The sequence below is a fragment of the Lactuca saligna genome, chromosome 5 (genome assembly GCF_052625555.1).
Source record: "Lactuca saligna cultivar CGN05327 chromosome 5, ASM5262555v1, whole genome shotgun sequence".
Classification (NCBI taxonomy): domain Eukaryota; kingdom Viridiplantae; phylum Streptophyta; class Magnoliopsida; order Asterales; family Asteraceae; genus Lactuca; species Lactuca saligna.
The window spans coordinates 285871544-285883295 of NC_136421.1; the positions used below are offsets into that span (position 1 = coordinate 285871544).

The 11752-nt window shown below is 35.1% G+C and overlaps 1 protein-coding gene and 1 long non-coding RNA gene across 2 annotated transcripts; both read left to right on the forward strand.

Annotated features, from left to right (window-relative positions):
- Positions 1-784: 784 nt before the first annotated feature.
- On the forward strand, positions 785-2173 carry LOC144998142 (uncharacterized). The gene has a single exon (XM_078957956.1). The coding sequence runs from the start codon at positions 849-851 to the stop codon at positions 1839-1841; it is 993 nt and encodes a 330-aa protein (XP_078814082.1). The 5' UTR covers positions 785-848; the 3' UTR covers positions 1842-2173.
- Positions 2174-5503: 3330 nt separating this feature from the next.
- LOC144998363 (uncharacterized) lies at positions 5504-6793 on the forward strand. The gene is made up of 3 exons (XR_013660272.1): positions 5504-5910; positions 6118-6259; positions 6542-6793. It is a non-coding gene; the product is annotated as an uncharacterized LOC144998363 (long non-coding RNA).
- The last annotated feature ends 4959 nt before the right edge of the window (positions 6794-11752 follow it).

Consider the following 11752-nt stretch of genomic DNA (forward strand, 5'->3'; position numbering starts at 1 on the left):
TTGTGATAATGTTTATGGAATACTCGTGTTATGAATTTAAAAATGAAATTTTTAGATCTTATTTTTGGGACGTTACATCTTCTCTCTTTCCTTCTCTATTTTTTCTTCTTTCTTGGCCTCACAACGGAGTGGTCATGGAGTAACACCATCCTCTCTAGGAGCGGTGGAGAAAAAAACATTGATGTTGATGTGGCACCATGATAGGTTATAAGTTATAACAACACCGAGTAGCATGAATGTTCAAAATTTGACAACACATAATCTCACAAGTAACCCGAAGTCCCGAAGTGTTGAATATGTAATGAGAGAGATGATCTAAAGTTTTAATGTGCGTCGTTTACATATGTTTCACCATGTAACGTGGATAAGTTGATGAAAATTAATTCAATTCCGTTAGTATACATTAGCGTTAAAAAATAGCAAAATGATCTTGAATTCGAATCTGTATTGTTTAAAAAATCCACAAAAATATGATCTAAAGTTTTAATGTGGATACCTTGATGGAAATTAATTCAATTCAATTAGTTTACATGAGCGTTAAAAAATAGCCAAATGATCTTGCATTCGAATCTGTATTGCTTAATAAATCCACAAAAATACGATAATCATTGATATCATAAATTGATGTAGTTAACTTATCTATTTGACCATATGAAAACTTCTCACAACTAGCAATAGAAAATATATACATGTCACATCGTCTTAACTTTCCAAGAAATTATAAAAATTTGTTTTATATAAAAATACAAATCTGATAATGAAGCAAACTTCGCTGAAAGAATTGCCATGAGGTGTTTATATCTAGTTTCTATTCATACAATTAGGCATGTATCTACTTTCATAAAAAAATGGGAAAGCTCGAGAATGACTCCATGGTAAACCATTTCAGCCACGAACACCCCTTGAAACTTCAACAAGTGCAAGCTCAGATCGCAAGTCAAACCACATGTCAAGCATGTAATCAGAGCGTTTGTGGATCGGTTTATTCTTGTGTCTCATGCAATTTCTACCTTCATAAAACATGTTCAAATCTTCCTCGAACATTAAAACACAAGAGCGATCAACAACATAATCTTGCTCTTTTATCTTCTCCCGCATACCCAGAAGGCGTTTTCAAATGTAACGCATGTGGATCTCAAGGGAAAGGATTCTCGTACCATTGCCCCGATTGTCAACTTGATTTGCATGTCGTTTGTGCTTCTATGCCGCTCTTGATAGACCATGTCGCCCATGGTAATCACAAACTTAGCCTTTGTTTTAAACCACCTTACGAAAACCAAGCGTTCAGTTGTGATATCTGTAAGGAACCTGGCTCGAACCAGTGGCTCTACCGATGTGGTTTATGTGAGTTTGACGCTCATATGAAGTGTGCCAAAGCTAGAACAACTACTTCTCGATCAGTACTACCAAAGTCCACAAGTCTTCCTCACCATTCCTCAACACCACGTCCACCACCATCCCCAACTCCGGCACCACCACCCATCCAAATATTTTACTCATCTCCGTCGCCGGCACAGTATCCTCAAGTACTACTGAAGTCTACAAGTCTACCTTCTTATGAAACTCACCAGTACTTCTCATCGCCACCACAACACCCAACTCCGCCGCCACAGCCACAGCCACATAGTCAACCATATTACTCCCAGACGCCACAATATCAACATCCTCAACCACAAGTGAGCCACTACCAAGCTACACCAACAATGGGTGTTCCTCAGTATGTGCAGCCTTCAAGGCAGACTGGTTTAGTCAATAACATGGCTGGGCATGCAGTTGAAGGTTTAGTCGGTAGTGTGGCGCAGGAAATAATACAGGCGGTTTTCGAAGGAATGAGTTCGTAAATCAAATTAATAGTAGAACCATATCTTTCTATTTGAATTTTATTTGGTGAATTTCGTTCGTGTTTGTGCTACTCGTGTATTAAATTTCTACCGTGTTCAATGAATAATGGGTATGGATCGATCGATCTAATCAAATGAGAATGTTTTCTTTCTCTAATTTGTTTTCGCAACGTTGAAGAAGCCGGCCGAATTCACTTGAAAGCAAGTATAGCGGTTTTCTTGGAAGCCCCGGTGGCCGTTATTGGTGCTCGTTATACTTATCATATATATCTCGGTGAAACCAATAATGAGTAGCCGAACACATATACAATTAGGAAAATCTTTATGTAAAACTAGGATTTTACATAAAGATTTTCCTATGATCATTTTTCTACATGAAATTCAATTAGGAAAATCTTTATGTAAAATCCTAAGTTGCTTTTAGTCAGTGAATTCTTGTTGGTAAATTGCATAATAATTCGTATGTTTGATTCGTGTTTGCAAAATATATATTAACATTTATTTATAAGATGCTCAGAAATTATAGAGAAGATCATTTGTCTAAGCTGGCTTGGCATATAAGTTTGTTTTAATTAAGCATCAAACAACCAACTTTCGAACTCTAAACGCTAGCTCTAAGATATCAAGGCAGTTTCGACCTTGTTTTTCACATGCTATAATCTCCAAATATCCTGTAAATGTGAGGGACGGATTTTTTTTCAAAAAAAATTATGTAAAACTTGAAGATTACGGGCATGCATGCTAATTAAAAGAGCCAAATAAAAAAATGTAATGGCTTATAAAGAAAATAGTTGAGGTTAATATGAGAAACTCCAATAACCAAGAATTATTTACATGAAAAGCCAAAAAAAAAAAAAAAAAAACACTCAACAATCGTTCACACATTTGGGATTTTAGACAATAATATTGGATTAATAATCTTCAAGTTAGTCCTTATATTTTTAGTTTTATTAATAATAAAGTCATTGTTTTTTTTTTAACATAACACACTACTAGAAAACATGGGGTTTTCCTACGGAAAATAGCTACGGAAAATTTCCGTAGCTAATTAGCTACGTAATTGCTACAGAATAGCTACGGAATGGGATGCCCTAATTTAGTAACGAAATACCTACGGAATAGCTACCGAATAGCTACAGAAGCTAATCCGTAGCTATTCCGTAGCTAATTAGCTACGGAATGACTACGAGATACCTACAAATACTATTTACCTACGGATTAACTACGGAGTATGCTTTCCGTTAGAATTCCGTAGCTAATCCGTAGCTAAGTAGCTACAAATTAACTACGAATTTTTCTTATTTTTGATTTTTCGGGCACCAAACGTCGTTTTTTTCGCTTCATTTTTTTCACACCTCTACTATACATGATTATCTATATTTTCACCAACCTATAACTATTAATATCGTTCATAAAGTCGTGTGCCCGTTCGGGATCAAATACTCGTTTCACAGTTTAACATTGTAATGTTTATACTTTTCACCAACTTCTGATGGATTATGTTTGTATATGTATATTTATATACAATAATTAGTTGTGGTATATATGTATGTGTATATGTGTATGTATACGTGTTTGTGAGATGTATGTGAACGTACTCATAAACATTATAGTGTTAAACCACTAAACAAGCAATGGATCCCGTATGTGCACACGACTTTATAAATTATATTAATAGCTATAAATTGGTGAAAAAATATATACTCATGTTTAATAGAGGTGTGAAAAAAACAAAGCGAAAAAAACGACGTCTGGTGCTCGAAAAATCAAAAATAAAAAAAAAAATCCGTAGCTATTCCGCAACTAATTAGCTACGGATTTGCTACGGATTTTTCTTATTTTTGATTTTTCGGGCACCAAACATCGTTTTTTTCGCTCCGTTTTTTTCATACCTCTATTATACATGATTATCTATATTTTCACCAATTTATAGCTATTAATATCATTTATAAAGCCGTGTATACATACGAGATCCATTGTTCGTTTAGTGGTTTAACACTATAATACTTATGAATACGTTCACATACATCTCACAAACTCATATACATCATCATCATCATCATCACCATCATCACCATCACTATCATTACCACCATCACCACCATCATCACCATCATCATCATCACCACCACCATCATGATCATCATGATGATGATCATCATCACCACAACCACCACCACCGTCATCACCATCACCATCACCGTCATCACCATTACCATTACCATCACCATCACCATCACCATCATCACCATCCCCACCACCACCACCACTACCACCACCACCATCACCATCACCATCACCATCTAAGTCATCACCATCACCATCACTATCACCATCACCATCACCATCACCATCACCACCACCACCACTACCACCACCACCATCACCACCACCACCACTACCACCACCACCATCATCATCATCATCATCATCACACCATCACCATCACCATCACCATCACCATCACCATCACCATCACCATCACTATCACCATCACCATCACCACCACCACCACCATCACCACCACCATCACCACCACCACCACCACCACCACCACCATCATCACCATCACCATCAACATCACCATCACCATCACCATCACCACCACCACCACCACCATCACCACCACCACCACCACCATCATCATCATCATCATCATCAATACACCATCACCATCACCATCACCATCACCATCACCATCACCATCACCATCACCGTCACCATCATCATCACCATCACCATCACCACCATCACCATCACCGTCACCATCACCATCATCATCACCACCATCACCATCACACCACCATCACCATCACCATCATCATCACCACCATCACCATCGTACCACCATCATCATCACCACCATCACCATCACTACCATCACCACCACCACCATCACCATCACCACCACCACCACCATCACCACCACCACCACCACCATTACCATCACTACCACCACCATCACCATAATCATCATCACCACCATCACCATCACACCACCATCATCATCACCACCATCACCATCACCATTACCATCACCACCACCACCACCACCATCACCATCACCATCACACTATCAATAGTCATCGTCATCATCATAATCATCATCCTCATCGTCATCATTTATGCATCAGTTTGTTGTTGTTTATGTTTTGTTTTAAGTTTAATGAAGATTACACTGAAATGGGGGAGGTTTGTTGGTGATTTTATATCATCGATATTATTTAAGTGTAATATGATTAAAATTGTTGACCAAAAATGATCTTGTTGAATGGTGAACAAATTAGGATGGTGTAGGAGTGCACACTTATTCAATAATAATAATGAAAACAACAACCACAATAATAATAATAATAATAATAATAATAATAATAATAATAATAATAATAATAATAATAATAAAACAATAATAATGATAATAATAATAATAATAATAATAATAATAATAATAATAATAATAATAATGAAAGGAATTCGGTATTGTATTAATACAAATATCGATCCTTAGTAAATGGATGTGGCATGCCCGGCCGAATGGTATTATCTTGAACAATGTATGCTTCGTGCCCGAGTTCGAATCTCCTGCCCATTTTTTTTTCGTTTTTGTCGCTTGCCATTACATATTCCACATTAGGGTTTTTTTTTGCTAAAAAGAAACGATCTATTCCGTTTCCTTCTTCCTCCCTTATCTGTCTTCTGTGAACGCTCCCCAAAAAAACCCTCGCGTTCATCACTTCTCCGGCGGTCGTCCCCTTCTCCGCTCCGTCGCATCCTCCGTCGAACCCTCTTTGTTCGATTTCTTCTCCCACGTAAAACCCTAGATTTTTCTAACAGATTTTCATTGCTGGTGAAGCTCGATTTCTTCTCCCCTCCGTCTCTCTCTCTCTCTCTCTCGCTCTCTCTCTCTCTCTCTCTCTCTCGACTGACCACCATTTCCACCCACCAAGATCGATTTGCTGGTGTAACATCGATCTGCAGGCGAAGCATCAAGCTCGATTTGCAGGTCAAACATTGATATGCATGTGAAGCAAGTCTACCACCATTGCAGCACTCAAAGATCGATTTTCAGGTGAAAAATACAATTCTTTTTCATATTTTCTTTAGTTTTTGTTCCAATTTTTATCAGACTGCATTGATTTTGCCATTATTTTAAGGGTTTCTCTTGAGTTTTGGATTTTCAATTTCTGATAATTGAAATTTTGGGCGTAATGGTGGCTGATTTGGAGTTAGGGATGAATTTTGAGGTTATGATATTCACTTTCTTAATTTCCCACAGGTGATTGGTTTCACTCTTCTGCTGGAGATAGTTTATGCCTCATGTCATCAATGTTGTGGGATTCTATAGACAAAAAAAAACCCAATGATAATAAGTTGTTATTTCTTGCATTTGCAGAAGGAATTTAACTGCACATCACAAAGTTAAGTACCTAATGGAAATGTAAAAAGCAGCTCATTTTTGCACGTTTATTTCAGAATTCAAGGATGCTTCCAATTTTAAAGAGAAAATGCAGTCGTAATCTAGAATATTACCTGATTTTGGTTGAACTAAACATGATCAGATTGAATCATATATGCTTTTTGCTGCTCAAAAGTAATATTTGAGTGTGTGTGTGTCTAATCAGATATGTATGTGTTTATGTATATGTCATCTGATTTGTATGTGTATGTCTTAGACTTATTATGATTGTTTCCAATTGCAGGATCAAGTTACATACAAATTTGAGTGAAGAGGTCCATGCTGTTATTAAATCAAGATGACAACGAAGTTTTGAGAGCTTGAATGGTACCAATATTGTTTTGACATTATTACCCTTTGTAGAATAGGATTCTACTTACTAGATTGGTGATATCTATATTTGAAGCTAAAGGATGCCAAGTTTATTGTAAATTGTTATTTCATTAGTAATATGTAATTTGTATTTGATACTTTTTTTAGGTTTATTGTAATATTATTTGATTTGTGGTTGAATTTCAATATTATTATTAGGTTAATGTAATGAGTTTTTTTAATATTTTGGACAGAAAAAAATGGATTTTTTTTTATAATTTTTTGCTGTTTTTTTTTTAAATTAAAAGTAATTACCTACAGATTACCTACGGAAAATCCGTAGGTAATGTGAGCCGTAGGAAATCCGTAGGTAATGAAGTCAATGTTAGTCAAAGTGGGTCCCGTTGGTAATCTGTAAGTAAACTGTAGCTGATGCTTTCCGTAGCTATTCTGTAGGTATTTTAGCTACGGAAAAAACCGTAAGTATTTTGTAGCTAGTCCGTAGCAATTCTGTAGGTATAAATTTCCCACGGGCTATTGTGCTACAGACCTTTTTCTGTAGCAATTCCGTAGGTATTGCCTTATACCTACGGATTGTGCCGTAGGTATTACCCTTGTTTTCTAGTAGTGACAGGACAGATATAATAAAGTATGGTTACATTTATAAAAATACGTTTTTCCATACAAATATATTACAATAAGATAATATAATCTATTTAACAAAGAGAATATAATAAGATAACAATAAGAAAAATACCTTTTTTCAAAAGTCAATATAATTACATCAAGATAATAGACTTAGAAAGAGATAATACACTAATACTCTCTATCGAGACTTAGAAAGAGATAATACACTAATACTCTATCAGAAAGAGATACTAAATTAATATTATAATAAGATAATACCCCATATTAAATAGAGAGGGTAGAATAAGATTACAGTAAGATAATATTGTATGCTAATGCCAAACAAAAAGAATACAATAAAAATAATAGTAAAACAAGACCTTTTGCCAGACAAAAATTAAAACATTATGATTATTAGTAAAATAATATCCTTAATCTAGTAAATAAAATATAGTTAGATAACATTAGACAGTAAAATTATAGTTAGATAACATTAGATATAGATAATCTAATAATATTACCTTAATAAAAGATCATAAGTTAGACAAAGAAAGTATATAATAAGATTATAATAGGATAATACCATATATATATATATATATATATATATATATATATATATATATATATATATATATATATATATAAATAGAGACAATACAATACAGTAATGCCCTTTGTAAGTATAACACCCCTCGTATGGGTCTATTTCACATGGATCTATTTGAAATAATATTTAATAAAATATTTCAAAATAATATCAGAGTTTTAGTTTGTGGAAAAACGATCCCAAAGTTTAATTTAAAATATTTTACAGAGTTCAAATGCGGATAACGGTCTTTAAAAATTTTCAACAAAACATTTAGTGGTTTAATAAAAACATTTCTTGCAAGAGTGTCACAACAGATATCAAAACAACGTTTAAGAAAACATTACAAACCAAAGGTCTTCTAAATATCAAAAGCTTATAAATCTCCTAAGCTTCTGAAAATATCTACTAATCTGTAAAAATTTATCAATAAGTAGGTTAGGCTATGTGGAACCTAATGAGCAATATTGGGGTTTGACATTATACCAATCGGGTATGAGTGAACACCCAACTTATACACAAATGTACAACCTCATACATTCTCAAAACAACAAAACATCAATATTCAATTTGGGGCAAATTTTAATTTTTAACAAAGTATATTGTCATTTATGACAATTTCCATACAAACATCACTGTCAAATAAACCAGACCAAGTGGGTGTACCTTAGGTAGCACCTTACAATAATCAAGATCCAAAAGAAATTGGATAAACCAATAACTACTCATGTGAGCTATAACAGAGGTAAAAATCCGGTTTACAAAAGTTCTAGGTTTTCAAACTATCAAAGTATATACAAAAATTTGAGTATATTAGCTCAAAACCAAAATAAGGGTCTTAATTTCCCAAGAGATATACTTTAAACAATTTAGTTTCCAAAAAGAGACAAATAAGTCCCATAATATTCAAATGGTTAAAAAAAGATCAATCACAATATGTAAGATGCAATGCATGGAACTATTTCCAACCCCTTGTCAATCTCAAATTCCAACTCACAACGAATATCGGATGCAAATTACTCATGATAGATAGCCAACTTTTGTACTCAAATCCGAAAACAAAATAATGATGGCCGAGAGTGAAGAACGCACGACAAACGAAATTGTCAAGTCGCCCTTACACCCACAAACAAGGCACTAGGGGGGATCCAACCGTAGGCCATACGAGGGGTAGTGGGCCTCTACTCGTGAACGTGATGATTATCTAGAAATCTACTCACAAACAAATAACAAGCAACAAACAATTGTCCATTGGGTACCCGGGACCACAAAGTCACACCCATCCTAAAATGATATGCATGTATGGAACAAGTCATATGCCAAAATCTCTTTTCTCAAATAAGCATTTTTAGCTTTATATCAACAAAAAACATTTTTGAAAATATAATTTCATGAATGCACAAATAATCTACATATGGGCAACTAGCAATCAAGTATATATTAGATAGTTTCAAAATACAAAATCAATAATAAGGGATGTATACTCCCAACAATTTACAATGAAAACCATAAGGGCAGTTGTACCCATTATACAAAAGAGTGAGTTTAACCCCTACAATGGAAATCCATTTTCAAACGCATGTATTTAGCTCAAATAAACCATAATATCAAGCAAATAACATATTTTATACATATTTCATAAAAAAGGGAAACACATATAAGATACTCATATTGTGGGGACAAATGTTCCAATGTAAGTATACTCACCTTAAGTCCTAAACTTGAAGCACCAAGGATGTTCTTCACTTAAGTTTAACCACTTGAGCTCTACCCAATTCAATCACCTAATATCGACATCATGAGGTTTTCAAAAGACCATAATACCCTTTTAAGGTTTTTATCATTTAGACCTTCTCCACAAGCTTATTTACTTCCTAATAGCTTATATATAAAGTTTGAGGGAAATTGGAGGTCATTTACTAGGTTTTCCATGAAAGAATTACTCTTAACATGACACTTGACACGTGTCAATTATGCCTATTTTGACACTCCTCGTGTCAGTCTTGCTTTACACATATTTTGTAATTTTTTTGTTAAAAGCTTTGTAAAATGTTTTCTAGACCTCGAATGGCCACCAAACTTCACCACAAAGTTATTATGGACTTAATAAAGGTTATTAACCTCTTGAATACTAAATTAAGTCATTTCTTCATTATGACTTAACATTAAGATCCTTAGATGTCATAAAAGCTATAAGAAAACTTAAAATGTCATATAAGCGCCGACCAATAGATCTTCAATGAGTATGTCCAATCGTTGGCAGCCTAATGATTCTTGGAGCAAAAGTCGATCTACCTTTGACAGAAAAATTGAATCAAGAACGCATGACAAAAACCCTACTGTGAGAAATTATCATGTATGCCCTAATGCAACTTCCTTTTACCTGACCAATTTTCTAGACTATATAATTTCTTCTGATTTGTGGCGTGCCTGTAATCGCATTGGAAAAGTAGCTGATGTGTTTATTTAAAATAAGAGGTCACAATTAGGTAAACATTTTGGCTTTGTTAGATTTTTGGGTGAGTGTAACAATGAATTGATGATCAAACAACTTTGTGACATTTGGTTTGGATACCATAAACTATTTGCTGCAATTCCTAGAACCCCAAGGCAGATTAAATCTGCTCCTTCCTCACAACAAGTTCCCCCTATATCTGAAAAACGACATTCCCCGGATAACTCATAGGCTAGTATAGTTAAAGGTTCAGTCAATTCACAACAGAATAAGACTGTAAATGAGGAGGTATTGACTCTCACTTCGGGGGACTTTGTTGTGGAAAATAATAAACGTGCATGCTTGGTTAAAGTTAGAGATTATTCCACTTTGCTGAATGTTTGAATGCTTTGTTTTGATGAAGGCTTTGAGGACTTTGATATCCATCATGTTGGCAGTTTATGGGTAATGTTTGAATTCAAAAATAGAGAAGCATGTAAAAATTTCTTGGCAAGTAAATTATTGAATCAATGGTTCGTGGAAAAAAGAAAACGGGATAGGGATTTCGTGCCACCGGAAAGACTTGTTTGGGTTGATGTTGAAGGATTGCCTTTACGTGCATGGAGTAAAGATGCTTTCAGAAACATTGTTGCTAAGTGGGGTACAATTGCTCATCTAGAACACGACCTTGGAAAATATCTTTATAAGAACCAGATTTGTATCTTGACCTCTTGCCAAGATATCATTACGGATGTGATTAACGTTCGGATTGATGACCGTATCTTCATGATTCGTATCAAAGAGGCTCCAGGGTGGATCCCGTCTTTTACATCTGAATTCCCGAAGTCCCCCTCTGAAAATCGTGAGATACATGGCCCGTTTGAAGAAGATGATGAAATAAATCCTATGCAAGACAAAGATGACATCTCGGAAGACCCGTTTGGCATTTATGACACTATGAAAAATTTAGAAAAAGATGAGAGAAATCTTGATGTTAATGGATATAAAGATGGGGAAATTAAAAACAATACCTTGGGGGGCATAATGGTATTTTTTCTTCACAAGATCCAAATTCCAATAAATTTGATGAGTTGTATGATGCTAATGTGAGTTGTGTACCTCCTCCCATGATAGCTCCTGATGTCGCTAAAACCTGTGTTGTCACGAAAATTCCAGCACCAACAGCCTTTCCTGTTGTTGTCGTTGATGTTGTTGATTCGGCTTTTGTTTCTGCTGGTCACGTTAATTCTTCAGCCTCAGTTCACTCAGCCTGGTCACATACAGGAGGTCAAAAAACAGAAAAACCACCGGTTGGTTTCTCGGGTGGGTTTGGCCGAATGTCGGGGGTTATGGATTCGGAAGACGAGTTAACACACCCTCTAGGTTTTTCTAATTTGGTGGGTAAGGGTGGGGTCTCCGAAGGATCAATTAACAATAATTCGTTTTTTGATGAGGTTCAAAAAACATTTGATATTGGAAGAGCAATGGTGTAT

Bases quoted from the DNA above. Each gene is read 5' to 3' on its own strand.
- LOC144998142 (XM_078957956.1), top strand. From the start codon at position 849: ATGGGAAAGCTCGAGAATGACTCCATGGTAAACCATTTCAGCCACGAA.